A 26,213-nucleotide genomic window follows, 5' to 3' on the forward strand; every position below is an offset into this window, starting at 1 on the left:
TTTCCACATTTGATTTGCGATCAGCATATCACCAAATTGTGTTAGCAGATGAATCCAAGCAGATGACAGCTTTTCTCACTCCTGAGGGTTTATTTCAGTATAAGAGAATGCCCTTTGGTTTGGCCTCTGCGGCATCAGTTTTCCAACGCACTATGCATCATATTTTTAAAGATCTCTACAAGTTTGTGAGGTGTTTTCAAGACGACATTCTTGTGTTCTCTCCTGATAATGTGTCTCACAAAGATCATGTCATGGAGGTCTGTAAGAGGTTGGGAATGCATGGTCTCACACTAAAGGACAACAAGTGCAAAATGTTTTGTGAGTCTGTAGAATATCTTGGACACACCCTTACGGGCAATGGTGTTGTTCCGAAGAAATGTTTAGTTGAAGCTATTCTTAAAGCACCATGTCCTGACAACAAGGAAAAGTTACTCTCTTTCAATGGCTTGTGTGAATACTATAGCAAGTTCATTAAAGGGTTTGCAACCAAAATGGAACCCTTGAGAGAGTTGACAAGACAGAAAGTAGAGTTTTACTGGGGTGAGAAACAAGAGTCTGCTTTTCAAATCATCAAGCATGATATTGCCAATGCTCCTACATTGAAACCGTTCTGTGTCAATAAACTGTGTGTGGTTACTGTTGATGCTAGTGAGTATGGGTTAGGAGGGGTTTTATCACAAAAGTGTGGGAATGATGAGTGGTGTGTGGCGTTTGCTTCCCGTACTTTGAGTGAAACAGAAAGGAAGTATTCTGTCATTGAGAAAGAGCTTTTAGGATGTGTCTGGGGAGTAGAACATTTTCGGAATTTTCTATGGGGTAGTCGTTTTCTATTGAAAACGGACCATAAACCGCTGGTTTCCATACTTTCCCCTGGTGGTGGTCGGAACGCCACAGCACGGATTGCTAGACTGATGTCTCGCTTACAAGAGTACAATTTTGAGGTAGAGTATTTTCCTGGAAGGAGCAATGTTACAGCCGACTGTCTTTCTAGGCTTCCTTGTGAATCTAATTCTATTGCAGATGACAAAGGACAAGAGGATGTTGAGTTTGTTGCCTCTTTAAGGGATTTTTTAGGAGATGAATTCTCTTCCATTTCAGAATCTGTTTGGGATAATGCTGTCACACGTGACAAGAATTGGGGTACTCTTAAAGAGTATATCTTGAAGGGTTGGCCTAATAGCAACATGGTACCTCCTGAATTGAAGTCTTTTCATCAAGTTCTTAGTGAATTAGAAGTTGACAATGATTTGGTTTTTAAAAGCGGAAAATGTGTACCTCCTGAGGATATGCAAGAGGAAATTATTAGGCTTGCTCATGAGTGCCATTTAGGTATGTCCTCCATGAAGAGATTAGTGAGAACTAGTTTTTGGTGGCCAGGAATGGATAAGATGATTGACAGAGTGGTTCGTGAATGCTCTATATGTGTCAGCAGTGATAAAATGTTGAAGACCTACCCTGCCCCACTCATACCTATTTCCTGGCCAGAGAATCCTTGGAGGAAGCTGGCACTTGATATTTCCGGTCCTTTCAATTGTCTACCTCAAGATGCCCGTTTTGCATTGGTGTTAATAGACTACCATTCCAAATGGCCTGAAGTTAGGTTTGTGTCTTCTGCTTCCTCGCAGGTCATTGTTGAATTCCTCAGAGAAGTTTTTGCAAGAGAAGGTAGCCCTGAGGTTTTGATTACCGATAATGGGGTACAATTGATTTCTACTGAAGTAGAGGATTATCTCAAGTCTTGTGGGATTAAACATATCACTACACCTCTTTACGAACCACAAGGTAATGGACAGGTAGAAAGGTTTAATCGCGTCTTGAAAGATGCTGTTGAATGGGCAAGGAAGACTCCCAATGTGTGGAAAAAAATTATCAGAGAAAGGTTATGGCTGTATAGAATAACTCGTCACTCAGTTACTGAGCTTAGTCCTTTCCGTTTATTGAGAGGAAGGGAACCCGTGTCAAAGTTGTGTCCATGGTGGATGAAAGAGAAGTTTAGCTCTTCTGCTATTTCTTCTCCTGCTGACGTGCGAAGCACTTCTTTGAGAGTCAAACATCATCAGGAGAAGATGAAGGAATATCATGATTCTAAGTACAATGTAAGAGTTCCTGATTTTGTAGTGGGAGATCTTGTCAGGATACGCAAACCTGGGTTTTTGATTAAAGGGGTTTCCAAGTTTGGGCCTATTCGAAAAGTTGTAAAAGTTAACACCCACAGCATTATAACTAATGATGGCAAAGTCTGGAATGTCAGACGAGTGGTTAAGTGTTCTAATCTTCACACTCCTGCTTTTGACAATGTTAAGCCTCCTGTTAAAAATGATTCTGTTTCTTCTAGGGTCAAAATTAACAAGAGAAGTGTCAGTGTACCACTTAGGTTTAGAAATTGATTCAGTTCTCTATGTTTTTCACATTTTTATTGTTCTACAAAAATGTTTGCTTTTTTCCTTTTGTAAAAATGTTTGCCCTTTCCATCATACGCCTAAATTCTTCATGCTTCTTCTGTTCTCTTCTTTCTCTTTTATCTTTTTTCCTTCCGCTTCTTTTTCTTTGAACTGTTTTTCTTCTTTTCTTCTTTTCTTTTCTTTTTAGGGATAAGATGTGTTGTATTCCACATGCAATGATGTATGTATCTCTTTAAGTAAGTTCTGCCTATTGTTGCTTTACAAACCTTGCACTACAATCTGTTACTATGGGTCAAGGGTTCTAGATTCCAGACTGGATAACTACTGGACCTGTCCTGCTGAGCAGATGCTGTACTGTGTTTCTCTGCTGCAATAAATCTTCTTTCATCAACTATCCTGGAGTGGATTACTACATGTAGCTAGCTAGGTAAGGGGATTTCTGACACTGAGATGAGTTTTGGGTCATCCTAACTCACTGAGGTTCTAGATCTCTATGCACAGTTCTGTGGGAGAACGGAAACCCTGCTACAGTCTCAATCCTCGAAGTAGGCCAAAGCAGGTTCCCGCTAATTTTTTGCTATGCTCCTGATAGCTGAGAGTGGCATATAGCCAGACCCCAAGATTTTTTACTGCCAGCTTAGGGTTAGGAGCGCAGCCCGGGGTCTTAGGCCACCAATGCTTGCCCCATAGTCCATGATCTCCCCCCACGAACAACACCTCAGATTTATGGGCGTTGAGCTGAAGGCAGTTGGTGGTCATCCACTCCGCGACCGCCGCTAGGCCATTCCAGAATTTGGTAGCGCCCAGCAACGGGTCGTCGGAGAGGGCCGCCACCAACTGCGTATCATCAGCATACAAGACCATGGTAAGATCGTTATCCCTGGCCACCGTGGCCATGGGTTAAACATACAGATTGAAAAGTATGGGGCTGAGGGCAGAGCATTGAGGGACGCCCTGCCTGATGGCATGGGAAGGGGAGAGAAAGGGGGGAGCAGATACTTGGAATGTTCTGTCTGACAAAAATATGCAGGGGAAGACCAAAGCTGCCTTATGCAAGGTAGAATTGAAGGACACGTCATCCTCCAAACTGAAGTTCGACAACCAATCTAAAAGCCTGATTACAAGTTTCGCAGTCCGACTGCCGATAGCCCCCGACCGTGAGAAAACTGCAACCTTGACACCTGCGTAGCTAGGGGGGGGCCGAGGGGGGCGGACCACCCCAGGCGGCACTGTTTTGGAGGCGGCAAGCACGCACTTGTGGCCCATTGTGGCGGCCTTAATGATTTATTTGGGGACACTAACTGTCTGACACTTTGTCAGTCAGTGTCCCCAGCCCCCAAATAAATTATTAAGGCCGCCGCAACAAGCCACCAGCGCCGCGCCCTCGCCACGGCACAGTTTGATGAAGTGCAAGCAAACTCACCTGCTTGCAACTGCTGCCTGCAGCGCACACACGCTGCACGCACGCTGCACGAATGGGGGTGTCGCAGCGCTCTTTGCAATAAGACACACCGAGTCAGAGGTAAGGTCGTTGCATGCTTCTTTATTCCCTGCCAGCCTCGCACTGGCTTACAGTAGACTACATTTCCCCTTGGATGTCACTTCCTATTCCTGTTTCCTGTTTGCCTGTCCTGTCCTGGAACAGGGTCAGGCGGGACAACATGACAGGGGGTGTGGTCGTGACCGGGTCAGGCTGTCTCTCTACAGCATGTAGGGGCGAGCTGGCCCTTGCAAAATACCATTAAAATATAAATAAACCCTCCGATGCATTACCTAACCAGGAAATAGCAACAACGCTGATGCACAGCCTCCCCCCCCGGGGCTCATGGCAAATTCTGAACGCCCCCCATGGCAGTAGAACTCACTACAGCGTTTTAACCCCCTCCTGGTGTCCCAGATCAGTATGGCAAGATTGCAGACTTCCTACTGCTGCGGCTGGCTGTTGCACGCTTCAGTTCGTGATAACAAAGTTTCAGGCTGCATAATCATGGCCGAGCCGACGCTTGCCACTGGAGCAGTTGCCGCGGCCACACTGAGGCTGCAAAACCGTAAGTTACTGATTCAATTACATTTACCTAAAATAGCCCTACAGCGCGCAGCGACCATAACACCAGTAACTCACTCAACGCATGTCCCGTTACGGAGACACTAAGAGCCCGATGTTCAGATTGGATTGGAATGACCCTGTGACCTGCAGCCCGCCAGCGCGACCCATCACCGCGGGGCTGGGCAGCAGACAGTGATGCACTCCCCATCTAGGTCCACATATCCTGTTACTAGAAGTAAAAGAGACTGAGGGAGTCAGGTGTTCTGTCTTCTTCCTTCACTCGGACCACTTTCCCCCTTGATTGAAATAAAATCTTCTGTGAATAACTAGAGATTTAGAATAAAAACGCAGAAAACTTGGCTGGTCAGACAAGCTTATGTGTAAATAACTAGGACAACAGTAGTGGCCCCCTCTGCCCCAGCACAGAGACCCTTTTGGTGGCAAGTGATCTTTAACATAACAGGTTCACTAAATGGATGTGCAATAAAAAAAAACTAAAAACACGTAATGATTCAATACCATGAATCACTCGAAACACTACAGCGGGCCTGAGAACTCCTGGTATGAAACGGGGGTTATTAACAAGGCTGCCAGGCAACAAAACCTCTTGGCACAATCTCCTGAGCCACTGTGGGCAGCACATAGATTCCTAAAGAATTGGCCCGAGATATCTCCTCCGAGGATCAAGATAGCACCGAAGGGCCTACTCCGTACCCTCCTCTGGGAGGGTCGACCCCGCGTTGCCTTTCACAAACTCACACTCCCCTGGTACGACGGTGGCATCGCCCTCGCAGATGTGCGCCGCTACTATTGGTCTTCGCAACTAGCTGCCCTCAACCACGGCTTCTATGGCCCAGTGGAGAGCCCCGGCTATGCCATGGATAGATGGCTGATGGGCGACGGTAACTACTCCCGGGCCCTATACTCGAAGTCTTTTGACCGACGGTTGACGGGCCCCACCCGTACGGCGGTCCGCACTTGGCGGGCGGTTAATAAGGCACAAGGGTGGCAGAGCAGACTCACGAGGTTCACTCCCCTCTTTGAATCCGACATCCTGGGTAGACTATGGCACACCAAGGGATTTGATAAGTGGGACCTTATCGGCATCAGCAGGGTTGACGACATGCTCTTCAAGGGCTCGATTAAGACCTTCCCCCAGTTACAAACTGAATACCAGCTGGGCGCGACGGAGTTTTTTCGCTACGCTCAACTGCGACACGCGCTGCTCTCGGCCTCTCCGCCGGACGGCGTCATTCCCGAGAGTTCCCCACTGGAAGACAGGATACTAGATGGACACATGCCGGACAGCGCAATCTCCCTCTCATATAAAAAATTAATCAACGTACGCACGGACCTCCTCCTTAGTTTGAGATACCAGTGGGTGGCGGGTGGCCTTGAATTGGACGATGAGGATTGGCAGAGCGCAGTTTCCTCCCCTAAGGAGGTTGCCATTTCTTCCCGTCTTCGCCTCGTGCAATTTAAGATCTTGCACCGGGTGTATATGACAGGACCCCGATTGATGCACATGGGTTTCTCGCCTGACGGTCTCTGTCGCAGGGGCTGTGGGGCTCTTGCCACTTTCCTGCACATTCTTTGGGATTGCCCGGTGATCGCCTCCTACTGGAGAAGAGTGCACCGCGTTATGGAGGAGGTGACTGGCGTGGCTGCTCACGCTGAGGCCCGTCGATGCCTTCTGAACGTGTGGGAGCCTTCCGATCACAACGTTGCGCAGACTAGGTGGGTTACCCTTGGAAACATGGTAGCTAAGAGGGACATAGCCCAGAGGTGGGGTGCGGCCGAGGCCCCCCTGCTGGTACAGTGGAAGGCCAACATGGACTGGTGCATGTTCAGGGAGAAGACAGTCTATGTGGCCAGAGGGAGACCTCGAACTTGGACTAAAATTTGGGGAGCATGGAATGAGTACAGGGGAGATGTGTGTTTACCGCCCGAATCAATCAGCCAGCAGGATAATGTGTCCCCCTAGCCTGTGACGCCAACTGAGCTCTACTGTACTGCATTCTCCTGTCACCTTCCCCCTCCCTCCTCCTTCCCATTCTGCAACCTATCCTTGCTGCACGTTTCCCTGCCCTTTCCCTACCCATCCCTGACACCCAGCGTCACACTATTCACACTGCCACTTTTGCGCCCGAGGGCGCCTTGTTGTTGTATTCACTTAATAGAAAATTAACCTTCGACGACTATGTCTCAATTGTTTGACACTATTTCTCTCCTATTCCTCCTGCTGCCTTGCCTCCGGGATGTCAGGCTGAATAGCTGTGTGTTCTGAACTTAATAAAGGTTTTTAAAAAATTAAAAAAAAAAAAAAAAAAAGGATAGCACCGAAGGCCCAGGCAGCCCTAATCAGTGCAGAGACAGCGCCAGCGTGCGGTGACCACACTGGTGCCTGTCAACTTTCAGCACGGCCGGCGTCACTTGAGTTTCTCGTTGCTCAAACGGGTGTCTTTTCTGATATTTAGGTTTCCCTCATCACGTGATTTTGCTTGTGACAAAGTGTCACTCACAGACAGGCGCGCAACACCCATTGGGTTCACGGGGCCCTGCAATGGGTATATAGTATAAAGAGCACATAACTGAGCATTGCCACAGACGGGGTCATATTCCTCCGGGTGAGATGCTGCTGTGTAAGGGGGACATGGATCAAGGGATCCACATCGAAAGCTGCTGGAAAAAACAGGAAAGGGGTGAGTATGCACCCAAATCCGTGTTTTCCACCAACCTTTTAATGGAGGTCCGACCACCAGTCGGCTCATGGAAAAGCAAACTCGTAATACGGATTGCGGTGTTGCCCCTCTGTACAGCCCTATGGGGGCTGCCTTCCCCCAACCCCAATCTCGGATGTGTAAGTGTGTTGCCGACAGCTCAAAGGCAATACTCCCAACTTGTAATTCAGCAGTTGGACAGCTGAGCCCGTTGAGGTCAGACCACGACTGCATGTATGGCGGACCGCCGAATTCGTAATAAGCTCCTACGGCAAACTTATACTCAGAGTAGAGAGCACGTAATGGAAATCCAAGAGAAAATCTTTCATAGAGAAAAAAGGAGAAAGGCTATACCACCCCAAAAGCAGCACCAGAATGCGGCACTGTGATGGGTAACACCTCAAAGTTACTATCAGAGCCAAAAAAATACCAAGAGTCGTGGATCCTTTGCAGCCAATTTGCGAGGGCTCATGATCGACATCAATCCCGACTGAATGGCAGCATCAATCAGAACGGTCTTCCTGTGTCAATGAATAGGGGAACCAGGAGGCACAGTTAAATATGACAAAAGTTCAGCACCATCACTAATGTGGAAGCAAAAGAAACAGACAAGGCAGACAAGGTCTACGACAAAAGAACCAGAGCTGCTGAAGTCGAACCGAGACCAACAAGGTTGTTGTTGTTGAATAGCTTTATTCGATAAAAACATATCATAAAAGCACATATTGCATCATAAAAAACAGTTTATCAACAATCGGTCAGAATATTGTCATCATTAAAAGTTTTTAAGAACAGAACAACTTTAAAGATACAAGGTTGGAGAGGCCGACCAGCAGATGAGATGTCAAAAGATTCAAAGGCACCTTGTGCCTCAGACCACCGAAAGGGGAGGACATGACTAACAAAGAATATCTAAACACCGCCACCTGAGCAGGATCACTGCTAGGAATGCATCATGAAGATGCAACGGACACTGGGAATAGAGGAAAAACAAGCATTGATGCCGGAGGGGTATGATGGGATGAACGGCAGCAGAGGAAGGTACAGGTGCAGGCAGTGACAAAGTGCAACAAAAAGCAATTAGGGGAGTCAGTAACTTAAACATGAAGGGGGTGGGCCATGTTCATGGACTGACGTGAGGCCCCCGCCTCACGTCAGTCCATGAACATGGATGCAGGAAGCAAGTGAAAGCACTTGCATGAAGTGCTCAAAAACAAAGAACAAACTAGCTCCTAAAACAGGAGCAGTGGACGGACACGAGCCTGATAGAATTGCTTGGTCCATGCTGTAGGGCAAACCTGAACACAAGAAGAGGCATGCCCTATGCATGCCGTGGACCAATGGATACAAGAGCGACGAAGGAGCAAACAAAAGTTAATAATATGAGCTCGCTAACGCCCACATATTGAAGACAACTGACTCTTCGGTGTCTAACTGAGACCTAAAATTCCAAGGAGAGCACTACATGTCAGCTTCAAACGGAACAGAAATAAAGGATCTGATTCGCGATTTAAATGGCATTATGATATTTTGTATCAAAGTAGAGACAGAAATATGCTGCCAGCTACTGGCAGAGGAGAAGTATTTCAAGTCTCCTGACCTATTCTGGTGCCTTGGAGGATTTCTGAAGTGAGGAACCTTCAGGTAGAAGCATCCAACAAATGTTTTAGAGTAGGTAGCAAGATAATCTCAGGGGTGTTTGCCATTTTCATTAAAATGCCCATTAGGTCTAAAAGTCAATGAGTTTGATCTGGAACTAAAATTGTCAGACACTAATTGGGTGAAAGCATGCCAACACACTATGCAGGTGTCTGCCAATCGTGTTCAACAGAAACACTTGAAAATGTTCCACCGAAGCTGCATGGTTGCTCATTGACAATGTTCTTGTGCTAATCTAAGATGCTGTGGTGTTAAGGTTGGAATCTTACAAATGGGAAAGTCAGGTGAAATTAACCTATGGATTCTGTGACTACAAAAGGTAGGGAGAGTAAAGTAAAGCAATCTTAAGAAGTTTATCTGATGTTCTATCAGTCAAAAGGTGTGAACAGATTAATCGGTGGATTATAACGTTGGCGCCAATCTCAGTCAGAATATGTTGAATGGCTAACAGATCTAGTAAAGTATGTCACAGCAGTGGCTGGGCAGACACGATACAGAGGTGGCCTTTTTAAATTCATTCAGGGCAGCCCATGGACCTCTCAGGCCTATGTCTACCTTCAGGAATTTAAGGTTGATAAAAAAGTGACTACCTTTGCTGATTGGGCCCTCAAATGACTATGAAGCAACTGGAGGTTGCAACGGGGTCTGGGCGCTTGGCCACAGCACTAAGAATTGGTTTGTCAGTAGGGCAGCAAGGAATCCTGCTCAGGGAGCTGGCCCTTCAATCTGTATGTTATCCTCAGGAAACGTTCAGGCACAAAAACAACTTTCTCCTCCAACTAGACCCAGTTACCAAAGTCAAACGAAGGGGGTGCTAAGCTTTTTAAAGGCATGGTCCCTTCCCGGGCCACACTTCATCTGGCGCCAAAAACTCAGCAGTACTGTTGGTTGTGAATCACTCCGTGTGGATCATCCCCCATGAAGACACGAAGGGCCCAATGTCTGGAGCACATCTCTGCTTCTTCATACAGTGATAATAAAGCTCAGTTCAGTCTCCAAACCTGAGCATGAGTTAGTGGACCAAGTCCAAGTCTAAAGAAGTGACATCTGAGTGGGATTTCCATTCTGATTAGATCTGTCAATCCAGACGCCCCACAGCTGAGCCTTTCCAGTTATGGTTTACAGCACTGTCATAACATGTATTCCAGACAAAAAAGGTACAAACTAATGCCTGCCTCTAACACTCTGCTAGATTGTAACCTCCAGGTGCAGACAAATCCACCTCTCTGAAACCATAAAGAGCTACCTGTACCATTGTGAACTCTCACAAGGCGTAGTTACATTCCCAGGCGCAGGCTACAATATAACATTACAGCAATGCAGAAAGGAATGGAAAATGGTTTGCTAAATTTACACTATTACTATACACTAATGACTTGGAAGAATGCAATTCAAAAACACTAGGCTAGTTTCGACTGTTCAAAGTAGTTGAAAAGTTTGTGTTGCTCATGTGTTAAACATCAGGTCAAAGTATACATTGCTTTGGCGGCTCTAGTCATTCAACTTAACTTGTTTACTTACCATGATGTTGTTGGGCTTCAAATCCTGATGGACAACATTTCTGGAATGAAGGTACCTCAGGCCGTCGCACATTCCAAAGATGATGTGGTCTTTGTCCGCAGTTGACAGCTTTGGAAAGAATTAAACAAAGTTAAATTCCAAACCAGTAAAGCCCTCCTAGAGATGGGTGACAACCTTCCTAAGGAATGTCTGAACATCCACATGGACAAGTTGAAGATGCTCCTTGGTTAGGTTCTATGAGTAGAGGTTAGAGGTTTGTGAGAGCTCTCAATCATCAAGACTGGTTGGTAGGTGGGTGCAAGATGTGTGGCACTTCCTATTCATGAGATCCTCTCTAAAGTTGAGGCAACAGAGTAGAGCAAAAGCAAGCACAAGTGTGCCACGTGATTCCACACTGTACCCTGGATGCTTCATGTAAGGAGTTTTCATCTATGCTGGGTATAGTTCCACAATTCTGCCCAGTTGTATCTGCACATTAAACCCCTGAGTCGCTGTGGCAGGGTGGCTGAGATGGCAAGGACAATGCGTGTGAGGAGTATGGTGGGAACGATGGCCTCTTGACGAGTGATCAGCCACTGCACAACTGACTGCTACTATGCAAATTGTGGATGATAGGTACATGTTGCATATTATGTCTCTTGAATACCTACTGTACAGTTAGTATGTGCCTTGTTTTGAATGAATAGAGAAGTGCTTGTCTTGCTGCTTTTGGTGGTTCCCAGGGTGATGTATGTGGGGCGGAGCGTAGACAGGTCGACGTGTGGGGGCATATTAGTGGCATTCTGTGGTTGACTAAGAAATCTGCTGGTAAGTGGGTACCCAGACTCCAGTGAACCTGTTAGTATATCACAGCCTTACTATGAGCTCCAACACAGATACTGCGCACGAACAATAGAGAAGGGGCCAATCTCCACCTACAGACACCACATTACGTGCCACACAGGCTGAGAGCGGGTTCAATGTTACTGCACTATTATGATTAATATTTATTTACTGAGCGCACATACATAGAGGCAACAGTGGTGCTAGAACATAGCCGCGTCACAATGTGAGTCACAACCCACCTTGAGGATTTTAGGCACCAAAGGATTGCAGCGCCCAGTGACTTACCATGGCGTAAACGTGTAACGCCATGTACAAAAAAAAGTTGCTTGTATCACTACTATGTGCTATTGTATTATTCAGCTCACACTCGCCCCTCTTCCTTAACAGGATTGCAGCAACACACCAATTAAGCTGCAGGGGGGCTTTACGTATGCTGGGTAACTAAAATGGCAGGACAGCGATAAACAAGCATTGAAAACAACGCATTAATTGGCAGTGAAACAGGGACTCGGTTTTGCTCACACTGTATATTAAGGCTGAATGTCTGTGTAGCTGCCACTTCACTATAATGTCTGCTCACTCTCGCCTAGTAAAATATTAATGTGTTGCACAAATGTCACCAGAAATTACAATGCGTTAACACCTGGTGACACAATCTCAAAAGAAAGCATTTTTCTACGCAGTAACTTTCCAAGAGGCCGCCTCACTTTCAACGAGGAGAAATCAGAAATTGATTTTATTTTCATTGTTTTGCCAAAAAGACTTTGGCAGATAAAATATTCAGGCATTTCTGCTCCTAAACCTCACACCTTTTTACTGCAGTTCCTCACTAATGCTTGTATTATGCATCACCTTCCCTGCAGGAAATATCAGCTCTTCCAGAATGCACCCATCAATGAATTCCAGTGGAATCGTCCATCCGTCCAAGCCTCGCTCTGGAGGGCCCAGCAGCTTCACCACGTTTTTGTGATTTAAGGTTCTGAAAAAACAGAGAGGTGCAAGGGAATTTATGGTTCAGGTCATTCAGGGCCCTTCAAGTACTCAGGAGCACGAGCTCCCTCGCACAAATAAAGCAAGTCCTGCATCCAGATAACCGGTATAGAAATCACAGATATCATGGTATGTCCCAGCCTCACTAGCTCATCAAACACAATGACTTCTTGGGACACTTTTAAATTCTTAGGCCGGTTTACAATAGGGGTCCAGAATATATTGGAAGCAGTATCGAGTTGTCACAATATCATGACCAGAATACTGAAGACCGAAATATCAACAGGAAAGTATGTATGTACTTGATATATATATATATATATATATATATATATTCACTGAAAAAAAAAACATTAAAGTAATGTTACAGTTAGGTGATTATGTCAGTGACGACATTAACGCTTTGAACTAAAAAAAAAAAAAAACAGTTATGGTTAGCAGAGCTAACTCCAAATTTCACCCCGCCATGCACTCTTTATGACCTCACATATTACATCACTCATGACATGTTCTATGACATCTTGTATGATATAATTGAAAGATATGGTCCCAGATATCATTATTTTTTGCAATCCTCCTGGAGTCCTACAGGATTGCGGCAAAAATTATGGATTATTTTGGCCTTTGGGTGGGGTGGTGGGGGTTCTTCTTGGTCCCCCCTATGGGGCATGCGGGGCATGGTATTCCAATCATGCCCCCCCTATATCACTTTTTGTATTTAGGTTCAGGACAGGTGACTAAGTACCTGAGTTCTGTAAAGGCTGCCAGCAACATTTTTCTGATGTTTCTGGCAGCCAGTCAGAGCACTTGCTCATAAAGCTCCCTAGCCTAACCAATAAGAATGCTCTATTTTCAGATTGGCACTCTGAGCAAGAGTCTTTCGAACCTCCTAGATATGAAAATATTTTTTACCCTTAATTTCCCAAAAACTACTGAACGGATTAACACCAAAACACAAAAACCACACTCTGCGGACCAAGATCTAGCTTGCAGCCAGGTGTTATTTGCGAGAGTTTGAGCTATTGGCATTGTAAATGATAATGCCTTTTATTTATGAGTTTTGACAACCTGCAAGCGGTGTGGAAGCACGCACTTTGTACTTATAATCCTGGTTTACGGAAGAAAGGCTGGCATTAAAAGAGAAGCAGTTACTGCCAGCCTTGCTTCTCGTAAGCAACTACTAGAAGTCCATACTGCTCCCGTTTCGGGACGCAAAGTGACGTGTATTCTAACATCAAACCACTTTATGCACATTTATTTTGTAGATAAAAGCCATCGCGAGCGCAGCACTGAATGGCACTGTATCACATATTTCGAATTCTTTGGTGCAAGGTGGGTGTTACGAGGTAGGAATGGACCCCGTCGTAGAAGTGAACGCAATCCCATACTTGCTAAAGCCACAAAAAGTTGCATAACCCACAGTGCCTGGCTATAGAAGAAAGTCTGTTCTGGGCTTTGCTTGTTAGTGAGGCAGTGCGTTTCCTTGTGTTTACTGTCGCTACGCTGAATAGCTCCATGTTTGTAATTAATTTACATAGTTAAACAAATAACAACCCAGAGATAGAGGGAGGGGAGTCTGATCGCTTGTACAGTGGTAGTAGAGCACAAGGGTACATTTTATGTACGAGGGCTTCTAGTTGTATGTTGCTGTGATTGAGCAAGGTTACCATGCAAATAAATACAAATGTAGCTTCGCGAGCACTGAACAACCATTCAAGGTAAATTAATGGTAGATTTTGATAGAGGAACACTGGCTCTCCAAAGATGAGGCCGGAGAGGAGGAGCTGGTGTTCGAGGTGGGTTTCCTGATAACGCATAGAGAGCAGCCAGATGGAGGAGGGCGGGCAAACAACTGATAAGCTGGAGGGCTTTATTTTATGTTAATAATAAAAATTGTTTTGTACAATAAATCATGGCTGCTGCACTACAGATACATTCACTGAATGAGCTGCCAGACTAAACGCCAGCAGTTGTTACCAGTTCATACATAAAATACAACAGCTTCAACGCTACTATATGACCTCTAAAGGATTCAAATTAATTTCAATTTTTAAATCGCGGTGCCCCCAGGAGCTGCGGGCGCCATTGTTGACTGCCTGCGCCCGTGTTATTGTAAAAGCAGGCTCTGTGCTGAAAGCCAAAGCGCGGCGGCTGGGGGCAGATCTGGGCTGTGAGTGGCAGGCACCACTGTTGACTGTGTTATTAATCTAAAAAGGCGAATTTGCAGAGGCCTGCAGGTAATTTAAATAAATAAATAAATTGGGTGCCGAGTGCACAAAAAGAGAAAGTTCGAGAGTCGCACTTGTGCATGCACCAATATGCTGGTGAAAGCAGGACTGATCCATAGCACAGGAGGAGGAGCGGGGCGATCCCCATGTGTCCTTCGGACGCTGAACTCTCGGACTTACACATCCTGGCAGCAACAGAGAGACCAAAACAGGCCCTGGAGCACAAAATAGACGCCATTACCACAAACGTTAACTTGCTCTGTGCGGACCTCCAAGGTGTGTCTGCGCGCTCCAAAGAAACTGAATGAAAAATTGCAGGGTCTCAAGCAGGATATGACTGATTTGAAGAACACTGTACACACATTATCGGAGTGAACCCCACGTCTTGGCGAGCGCCTGGAAGATGCGGAGGGGAGATCCAGGCGTTGTAATCTACGTTTTGTAGGATTTCTGGAGCGGGGGGAGGGGACGACATGAATGAATAACCTGTACTTGTGAAGCACACAGCTACTCCAACAGGAGTGACGCAGCACTGAAGATTCACACATGACTGCCCCATGGACGACTTAGCTCTTAAAAAGCCATGTTTTCAGTAGTTTCTTAAAGTTGGACATGCAACTGTCTCTTGAATAAGGGCTACTGATTGGAGGGTGAAAGACGTGCTATTGAACTTCTTCGTTATTGAACAAGCACATCAGGCGTTGGTTAGGCAAGGACAGGTATTGCCAAAATATTTAACTTTAATGGCCCAGAAAGAATGGAGACCCTAGATTTGAAGGAACAGCAATACGTATATTCCCCGATTATACCAGCTGGGTACAGGCCTAGAGAAAATGTTTTTTTGGCTGTCAAACAAAAATTCCAAGCGCTCCAGCTGTGCTACATGCTTCTCTACTCGGCAAAGTTGAAGGTGATAAAGGGGGGGTAGCACCTGATTTATCAACACATGGAAACTACACAGACTTGGTAAGGTGTGCAGGGATGCTGGGGGCTGCAGAAATGTGCGGGAGGCATGGAGACATCAGATGTTTATGGGTGTGGGGAGATGCTTTTTGTTGTATCCAGTTGTTTACCTGAAGGGGGGGAATGTGGCTGATGTTGAGTTCTTGTTTATTGTGCAGTGTGACTGACGAGTTGCAAGTACGATTCCAGACAGTGCAGATCGGTATGCACGGCACTGGGGTACCAGGGCCCTTTGTGACCCTCACCCTTAGTGGGAGGGGGCGAAAGACGTGGACGCTTGCAAACAAGTATGCAGATCTTACTAATAACTAACTGGTGTAAGCCATCTGAGGTATGCCCTGTTGCATGACACTGGGCACAGACGCCCCTCGCGCCCCAGAGTTTTACCAGACTTACTCAGGTTTATTGTTCTATCGCCTACTGGAAATGTTTCAGGAGGCCCGATGAACAGGTAGCTTATAGCGGTCAAGGCAGGAGGCAATGGTTGTCATGTTGCACAAAATGGGGCGTAGCCTGTAACAGCTGACTTCATATCTCCCTTTGTCCATGATCAACACAGACGTTAAAGTGCTGGCGAAGGCCCTGGCTAACCACCGGAAAGAGGTAAGTTCCGATTCAAAAGGATCAGTGTGGATTTATTCCACAACGTAGCACCATCATGAACATAGCCAGACTGACTAATGTCATGCACTCAGTACAGAGCTTGTAGTAGAAGGAGCGTTGATTGCACTGGATGTTGAGCAGGCATTTGACCCCCTGGACTGGGACTTCTGTGGTAGGTGTTGCGATGCATGGTGTTCGGACGCGGGTTCATTAAATGGGTCTCCTTGCTTTACACTGATCCTTCAGCGAGGGTTAAGTCGCGAGCGGGTATATATCTGATGCTTGGTGCGTAGAGAGGTTGATGAGGCATGGTTGTCCACGCTCTCTGTTACTGTTCTCCCTATCGATGGAACCCCTGTCCACTGGGCTGAGCTGGTGAGATGGGCCATACAGGTGGGGACGGTGGACCACGTGGTCTCTCTACACCGATGACGCCCTTGTTTATTTATGACAGTTGGAGCTCTCCGTGCCACTCCTGCTATGGGAACTGCTGTTGGCTCTGTGGAAATGGGCCCACCAGTCAGGCGTGGGTTAGAATCCTAGAGGAATGGATCTAGATGGAATTGAGATGCATGACAGAAGTTCACATGGACGAGCGACTGGAATGGCTGTCAGGAGTGGGAAAGCATGCTACAAGATGTGTAAGTGACAGAGGGAGTGACGCCAGCTGTAGCGGCACTGGGGGATGGTACCCCTGCTCAGCCCCCCTCTCTGGATTCCAAGGGGGCATCTCCAGAGTGAGAAGAACTCCACATATATGGTGCTGGCAGGAGCCCGGGTCCCACGCCTGAAGTCGTGGCATAGCAATAAATGGGAGGGAGGTGTCTACTGGAATGTGGTGTCCGGGTAACTGTAACTTTGACCTAAATACCACCATGGATGGGGTGTTGCTGATGTCCCCTATTGAGAAAACAGTGGACTTTAGAAGGTGCGCAGGGGAAACACGACCTACTGTTCAGCGCTCTAACCTGAATGCACAAGGAATGTTATGGGTAACTGATGGCGAATAGGTCACCCTTGTTATTTATCTCTGTTATGTGACAACGTTTTTAAATAAAGCGTTTAAAAAAACTTGAAAAGTAAGGCAAATGATAAGAATTAGATTGACCTCCAGCAGGCAGCACGAAATAAAAACTTAAGGTGATTCTGGAGACTCACACCGTCCCACAGTGGGGCTAAAAAAATCTCAGCCAGTGTCATGTAATGAATATATACCCAAGCTATATAAGGAGGATTCAACTTCATAGCCAAAAGAATGGCTATTAAATATTCCAGCGAACTCAGCTGAAGTTACAATGCCCCCTACAAGTAAACAAATAGTAGCATACATAAGATGGGCAAGATCCTTTGCAGCAATGGGGCCAGATCAATTTCACATAAAAGTCCTTAAAAAGAATTCTGAGGAATGGCGATAATTTGTAACAATACTCTTTGAATATTGCTATGAAACAGGTCAAAGGAAAGGGAGAATTAGAATAGCTCGTCTTAAGAAAGGTTCTCTTACATCTACAGCCAATTATCGCCAGACTGCATCTGGAAAGACCTTTGCTGTGTTAGAATACCAGCAGGATTAGGCACTTTCTAAAGGAATTATTCCACGACAACAGGCTGGCTATAGACCCAACCTCTCTGTGATGGACAACATTTCAACTGTTTAGAACCTAATAGACAACTATGTGGTATTGGAATCACAAATCCTTTACAGTGCCTTCACCAACTTTGACGGCATTTGATAAAGTACACAGGCCAACCCTTTGGAGGAATCGGATTACACTGGGCATTCCCCCAAATTGATTAAGACTTCTCTACATGGCGCAGAGAGCCACTGGAAGGAAGAAAAGGTCTGACACTAAAAATATAAAGAATGGCCTACAACAGGGGTGACAGATAGCCCCTCTTCATTTTCCTTTATAACTGCATGATCTCAAGGCTCAATTTGTAAATATTAGGAACTTTCCTCCATGTGTTGCATTTTACAGTTTACATGTTTTAATGTAAGCATGTGATGTGTTTATATATAATCTCACACCGTTAGGTCTACAACATAATTTGAAAGTCTTAAAAAGAGTACGCAGACATTTATTTCAACAAAACAATCCATTTCTAAGACTAAAGTAATGGCTTTTAAAGGAATACAACACCGTTGTTCTTTTAATTGATATATAGGGGAAAGACAGCTAGAAATGATAACATTGAACACATATTTAGGAAAAGTTTTCTCTCAGTCTTCATAATAAACCTCACTTCATGCATTTAGGGAATAAGGCCTTGGGGCATGCAGGTGTCATAAATCAGTTTTATAAATCTTCAGGGAAAAGATATTTTAAATATTCATTAGAAATATACAAAGTAAATGTTCATCTGACTCTCACATGCACACTTGAGTACACAGCTACCAGGCAATGGTAATTTTTAAATCAATATGAAGGAAAGATCCCCCCAAAATTGGCCACAATTTGAAAAGCTGTCCCAGTGCAGGCACTAGGATTAGAATTTGAATTTATAGTCATTCGCTATTGCAATGTCAAATATAGCGTGCTGGGCCTATGGCCTATTTCATGCACAAAAGGTACCCTTAGAGTAAGGCACGAATATCTTGTAACATTAAAGAGTAATTGCACTTTTATGAAAATTTAAAACTGGTTTTAAATAAATTAGAACCTAAAATTGAATACTTAAATGCTGGGACTCCTGCACAAATTAAACTCTTTAAAAATAAATCTATTCCAAGATTAAATCACTTTTGTGACATTCATTATTGCACGAATTTAAAGCTATATAAATCATCGGTGGCTAATCTAGATGATATACACCCAGAGAAGTACTTCTCTCTGAGTTTAGATCATGGTTTAAGGCAGGAAATATTGCCACTTGGGTTGGGGAGGTTAACACTCAAAACTGTAATTATACAGGTTTGTGTGAATTGTGTCAGGAAAAGATTCAAGACCTAAGGCATGAGGAGGAGCTACGACGGCAAACAAGATGGGTGCTTAGGTTCCCGGCTCCGCCGATCTCCGTATTCCGCCGCAAGATCCTGCACAATATCCTGACCTTACGCCCAGCCCCTGCCTGTATGAAGTGTTCCTCACTCCGATGGCGAAATCCCAACGTTTTTATCGGCTGATTTAAAGAAGTTACACCAAGTTGAAGATCGTGGCCTGTGCCAGCGGTGAAGCCGGGGCCTCGAGTATCTGCAAGGCCGGGCTGCAGTGCAACAACATCAGCTGGGGACCTTGACAGGGTCCGGTCAATCGCAGTGGAGACTTCATTTATGCCCGAATTTGGTGGCGATTGTTTTCCTTTTCCAGCATCGAGAGAGAGGTGACCTACTTGCTGACTTGGGGTGGGGATCCCCGTCCCGCGGACCCGACATAGATTCCTGCCGGGGCTCGGCGGGTCGGGACCCCGGCCTGCGGTGTTCCGCCGGGTTACCGCGGCTGTGGATAACGACGGGTCACCGTCTACGCTTGCCCTCTTGTGATCCTATTCGTTCCCCCCGAAAATGCCAGTATCACCCGAGGAGCTGATCGTGACTGGTACCGAACTTGATAATATGGATCGAACGACATCTGGGCTAACGTTAAGGTCAATACTGTCAGAACTTTGGGCGTTTCACTCGCAAATGGATGTGTCCTTGACTAAAATGGATGCTTGCCTAACTGGGATTCTGCTCGAGGTACCGGACCCTGCCCTACGGTTTAATCTGCAATCTACAGCCATTCAAGCAGCGCCCATTTTGACTGTGTGCGAGGACCCCGTGAGGGAACGGGTATGGAAGCGAATATCCGAACCAACGGATGGCGATCTGGAAGATTGTGTCCCCGAGGCCGTGAGTGTGTCACTGTACCTTACATCACCATTGACTTTGGAAGTATTGTGTGGCATTCCCCCCCACCCCCGAGACCTGTGCTATAGACACTCCCCTCATTGTGTGGTGGTCTCTCCCTCCTTTGGAGATTCTACGATCCCTGGGCGGGAATCATCGTGACAGTGCAGCGAGGGGAAGGAAACTTTCAGTGCTTGAACTTTGCATAGAGTTACCAGCTACAAGTGGTAATGGATTGACTTTCGATGGCTTCCTTCTCATTTATGACTTGTATGTGTGCTCATGGGTCTCGCTGGGGAGGGTTTGTGTGCTGGTTCGGAAGGGTCAGGGTTAAGTCCATTGCATCGGGACGACTTGGAACTACTGTTATTGACGCTTGAACTGCAACTGTTTGATTAAAGAGGCTGGGCGGTGTATCACGGTACCCCCTGTGGTCCTTTGTAAGAGTAGCTCTACATCCGTCCTTTGCGACAGGGGGGGGTCTGTGTTAGGCGGGGGGACTAAGGGGTCGGGAACATCGTATGTCTATGCCCTCCTCCATTCTTCTTTTTCCTTCCTTTAGGGTTTAGGTTAATGGGGCGACAGGCACACTGCTAGTGGGGTTAGGTTATAGCCATCGGCAGGGGTGCAGGGTGGGGGTTTAGAGGGTTTTTTTTTTATTTTGCCTTTTTAGGTCTCGCGACCTATCAATGCGCGCAAGCGCATTGAGCTGAGCGAGAATTAATCATGGTTGGCGGGCCGGCCGTACTTTCAGTTTCCCGGCCGCTCTTTTATCTCTCCCCCACTGTATCTGTCACTCCTGTCTGTCTATCCTCGGTCCCTGTAAATACTTCCTTCCGATACTTCCATTTTTAGCCGTAACGCTTGAAAAGCTGCATTATGATCTGTTACTTAAAACGCGGTTTGTCAAATGAACGCATTTTAGCCAGAACTGCATTTCGCATAATTTAAAACGACGATTGACCAGAGATTTATTTCGAAGCCATGGCATATGAGTTATTCCATGCATACTTTATTGTGAAGTAGCGCTTCATCATACAAAAGGCAGCCTCTTCAAAGCCTCCGACAATGTAACTGACTGTTTCAGACCTGTAATTCTTTCAGAATCACTGATCAAATTGAAACAGACTCTCTTTAACACTCAGCGTGTTTTCGCTGTCACTCCTGTCTGTCTATCCTCGGCCCCTGTAAATACTTCCTTCCAATGCTTCCATTTTTAGCCGTAACGCTTGAAAAGCTGCATTATTATCTGCTACTTAAAACGCGGTTTGTCAAATGAACGCATTTTAGCCAGAAGTGCATTTCGCATAATTTAAAACGACGATTGACCAGAGATTTATTTCGAAGCCATGGCATATGAGTTATTCCATGCATACTTTATTGTGAAGTAGCGCTTCATCATACAAAAGGCAGCCTCTTCAAAGCCTCCGACAATGTAACTGGCTGTTTCAGACCTGTAATTCTTTCAGAATCACTGATCAGATTGAAACAGACTCTCTTTAACACTCAGCGTGTTTTCGCCAACGTAGGCCGCCACCACATCAAAGGGCTTCTCCCTTTGATGTGGTGGCGGCTTCTCCTCCCCTAATTATTCATGGCTGGTTTCACTTGAAAACGTATCACTGAAACCATCCCCAGCGAAGGAATATAGTGTTGCTTTTTGGGGGGGCGTATCGTACTGTACGGAGTTGCGTCCACCAAGATTGTTATTGCTCGCTTTACATGTTGTAGTTAATCCTAAAACTGAATTTCGCATTTTCGGCTGTATATTACAGTAGGAAATACTTTCTTCCAATACTTCCATTTTTAGCCGTAACGCTTGAAAAGCTGCATTATTATCTGCTACTTAAAACGCGGTTTGTCAAATGAACGCATTTTAGCCAGAACTGCATTTCGCATAATTTAAAACGACGATTGACCAGAGATTTATTTCAAAGCCATGGCATATGAGTTATTCCATGCATACTTTATTGGGAAGTAGCGCTTCATCATACAAAAGGCAGCCTCTTCAAAGCCTCCGACAATGTAACTGGCTGTTTCAGACCTGTAATTCTTTCAGAATCACTGATCAGATTGAAACAGACTCTCTTTAACACTCAGCGTGTTTTCGCCATCGTAAGGAAAGCGCACTCTCTTCTGCGGCAGCCCTTGTGGTTTTCTGGAGGTGATATTGTTACTCACTGCATACCAGTCGCTTGACTCTGTGACAAACCCATCCTAGCCTTTCTGGTATGAGCCTGCCGCACTCTCGACCAAGGTTTGACAATCGTTCATTTAAATTACTCTTTTGAGTACAAATGAGGCCAATATTACCACAAAAGTCGAGTACATAAAGTGATACATAAACGACAATGCGTTACTTCCCCACGTTAAACCCTGGATAGTGCTATATATTTAAAAGTACACAGTTTTATTGTTTCAATTCTGCAACTCTACATTACCTCATATTCGAAAACTACAACCGAGGTCAGATCTAAGTCGGTGATCGGTGGATTAACGAACACTTTGAGCAAGTGGGATGAATGCCACTTGACCCTTGTGATTGGTAACTTTTTGTGGTCTAGTGCTCAACTCCTACTAGCTTTTTTAAATAAGAAAAATGTCTTTTTCCATTTTACCCCCTCTGTTCGATCTTGTCGGTAAATAATTATTTTTTAAAGGGAATTTGCTAGAGCACTATCGTTTCTAGCTGGTGGCATCCGTAGGCGTCCCAGTTGAGTTAAATGGCAGATAGAGGTGTCTTTAAAGCCCCCTTTAACTTGACATGTTCATTCATTCTCTTTTTCATAGGAAGAGTTTCAGGCCATAGTAGTTAAGAGGGCACCTTTTTACCACCGGAATATTGCAGGAATTTGTAAGCATTGATTGAAGACGGGGCATTCTGTTGTGATTGCACTATGAGCATTTCTGTCCCATTTGTGGAGTGTGAATTAAGCTGGCAATACAATTGTTTTCGAAGTAACTCTTCCTGCAAGGTGCTGCCAGTGAAGGTAGAGTAGTACACAGGAGGTATCATCTCGTCTTTTCAGACAAGGATAAACGCAACATACACTCAAATACCACCCAGTGCCACATAATTACACGCCATATAATTACACTGCACTCAATGCAACATACGCTCCAAATACCACTCAGTGCCACATAGTTACACACCCCATAATTACTCTGCACTCAATGCAACATACACTCCAAACACCACTCAGTGCCACATAATTACACACCACATAATTACACTGCACTCAATGCAACATACACTCCAAATAAGACTCCGTGCCACATAATTACCCACCACATAATTACACTGCACTCAATGCAACATACATTCCAAATACCACTCAGTGCCACATAATTACATGCCACATAATTACACTGCACTCAATGCAACATACACTCCAAATACCACTCAGTGCCACATAATTACACTGCACTCAATGCAACATACACTCCAAATACCACTCAGTGCAACATAATTACACACTACATAATTACACTGCACTCAATGCAACACACTCCAAATACCACTCAGTGCCACATAATTATATGCTACAAAATTACACTGCACTTAATGCAACATACACTCCAAACAATACCGCTCAGTGCCACATAATTACACGCCACACAATTACACTCTACTGAATACAACATACACTCCACACAATACCACTCAGTGCCAAATAATTATATGCTACAAAATGACACTGCGCTCAACGCCACATACACTCCAAATACCACTCAGTGCCACATAATTACACGCCACATAAATACACGCCACATAATTACACTGCGCTCAACGCAACATACACTCCAAATACCACTCAGTGCCACATAATTATATGCTACATATTTACACTGCGCTCAACACAACATACACTCCAAATACCACTCCCGGCCACATAATTACACTGCACTCAATGCAACATACACTCCAAATATCACTCAGTGCCACATAATTACACGGCACATATTTACACTGCTCTCCATGCATTATACACTCCAAATACTACTCGGTGCCACATACTTACACGCCTCATAATTACACTGCACTCAATGCAACATACACTCCAAATACCACTCAGTGCCAAATAGTTACACTGCATTCAATTCAACATACACTCCAAATACCACTCAGTGCCACATAGTTACACGCCACATAATTACACTGCACTCAATGCAACATACACTCAAAAAACAACTCAGTGGCACATAATTACACGGCACATAATTACACTCTACTGAATGCAACACACACTCCACACAATACCACATAATTATATGCTACATAATTACATACACTCAATGCAACATACACTCCAAACAATACCACTCAGTGCCTCATAATTATATGCTACATAATTACACTGCGCTCAACGCAACATACACTCCAAATACCACTCAGTGCCACATAAGTATATGCTACATATTTACATATGCTACATATTTACACTGCGCTCAACGCAACATACACTCCAAATACCGCTCAGTGCCACATAATTACATGCCACATAATTAGACTGCCCTCAATGCAACATACACTCCAAATACCACTCAGTGCCAATTAGTTACATGCCACATAATTACACTCTATCGCATCACCACAGCATCACTCAGCACCACCAAGGGGCACCACCACATCACTCAGCGCCACCACAGCATCTGTGCAACCATTCAACAACAACTGGTTCAAATATGTTCTCTCAATGTTTCAAGCTTTATTACAAATGTCACATAAAGATGTTAATATTTCACTTCTGTTCTTGGATTTTCATCACAATAAAATACACTGAACATAATCTTCACAAAAGTTATTTACAAAAGTTGAATCTATTGCCATTATAAATTACAATAACTTTTATTAATTAAAAAAAATAAAATCAATGGTTATTCGTAATATCAATACATCAAAGTCACGCAAATACAACACATATTGCATTACAAATGCTATAGGTGTCACATTTGCGAAAGTTAAAAGTATTTTCAAAGCCAACACATAAATAAAAAATGTGTCATTTACAATACCAATTGCTCAAACTTTCCTAATGCGAGACCTATTGGCAACGCCAGTGCTTGTTTATTTTCTATGGCCTTTCTTTTCTCCCTTTCCTTTATTCCTTTAGGATCAGTATGGTTTGTGCTCTATTTTGACTCATTGAGACCTGGTATTTAGTGCCCTTGCTTTTTACGTTAAGTCGAACTTTTTGGTGGACAGGTCCTGAGAACTTGCGTCCACGGAAATGTATATTGCTCTGTTGTTTCCTCTGAATCGAAGTCTTAACGCCAGAGTTCCATGAATGGCTGTTTTTATCTGCATATCCTGTTTTCTTGGCCTGTCCCCCGTATCCTATTGTTAGATTGTATGGCACCTGATCCGCTCATTTAAATAATATAAAATGAAACCTTTATTATATCCTGTAATTTATCAATGCATTCTAGTACAAGATCCATCCTGAATCGCTGCCGGACCTCAGGGTTGTCGGCTGAGGAGCTGTGTTATATTTTGATACATCAGGTCTCACTTCTGTTTAGCGGCCGGCCCCTGTGGTTGTAGGCCCTTACTTGTACCTTATGAATGCTGCAATAAAGGCTTTAAAAAAAAAAAGAAGACCTAAGGCATGCGGTTTACTTCTGCCCTGCAGTATCAGCAGAACGTCGTCGATATTGAACTCTTTTCTACTTTAAATGCAGCATAACTAGAACAGATAAATTGATTAACTTATTAATGTCCCCACCTAATTAATAAGTACGCTATAATGTATTTACATTTTTTTTATTTTTTTATTTTTTAAAAATATTTTATGTATGTATAGTAATGGACCACATTTCCACAGGAAAATGATTTTTTAGTTGCTAATAAATCTGGCACCCTTTGAGGAATGATTACAATAACTTATCAAAAAAGGTCTCCTCTACCTCAGCTCCCTCCTAGAAAGTTCAAGGTGATCCGGCAAGTGGGTGCTGAGAAAAAAGGGGGAAAGGGGGGTACAAAAAACGTGTTTTTGCAATGGAATGTTTCATGGGGAAATCAAGCACAGCTACACCAAAACGGCTAAACGGAATTACAGAAAATTTGGCATAAAGCTAGATCTTGGTCCAGCAAGCATGCTTTATATGTTTGGTGTAAATATGTTCAGTAGTTTTTGAGAAATTAAGGGTAAAGATATTTGGATATTTTCAAGCTGCGGAGGGTCCGCAATCGAACAGATCCAAAGATATGAGATGATTTCCTGCCACCACATCAACAGAGATATAGTGCAGCACCTATTTTAGTAATCAAGGATTAAGTCCCCTCTCCTACATAAAGGTTATAAAAAGCATATATTAGGCAGATTATGGATGTCGTGCTCCCTTAGGCCCGGTGTGCTGCCCCTTCCTCCGAGCCTAAAAAGTTTTTAAAAATTGCGCCAATAAAAATAAAGCCATTGTTGTGGGCAG

At 44.6% G+C, this 26,213-nt stretch overlaps 1 protein-coding gene across 1 annotated transcript in view; it reads right to left on the bottom strand.

Moving 5' to 3' along the window:
• The window catches only part of LOC147701180 (myosin light chain kinase family member 4-like), a 303,279-nt gene that overhangs the window by 66,426 nt on the left and 210,640 nt on the right, over positions 1-26,213 (bottom strand). The window contains exons 7-8 of the mRNA XM_086929935.1: positions 12,027-12,153; positions 10,350-10,457 (exon numbers count right to left, since the gene is read on the bottom strand). Coding sequence (XP_086786061.1) covers positions 10,350-10,457; positions 12,027-12,153 — 235 coding nt within the window. The remainder of the gene's footprint in view (positions 1-10,349; positions 10,458-12,026; positions 12,154-26,213) is intronic.

Source organism: Lissotriton vulgaris, chromosome 7 (genome assembly GCF_964263255.1).
Source record: "Lissotriton vulgaris chromosome 7, aLisVul1.2, whole genome shotgun sequence".
Lineage (NCBI taxonomy): Eukaryota > Metazoa > Chordata > Amphibia > Caudata > Salamandridae > Lissotriton > Lissotriton vulgaris.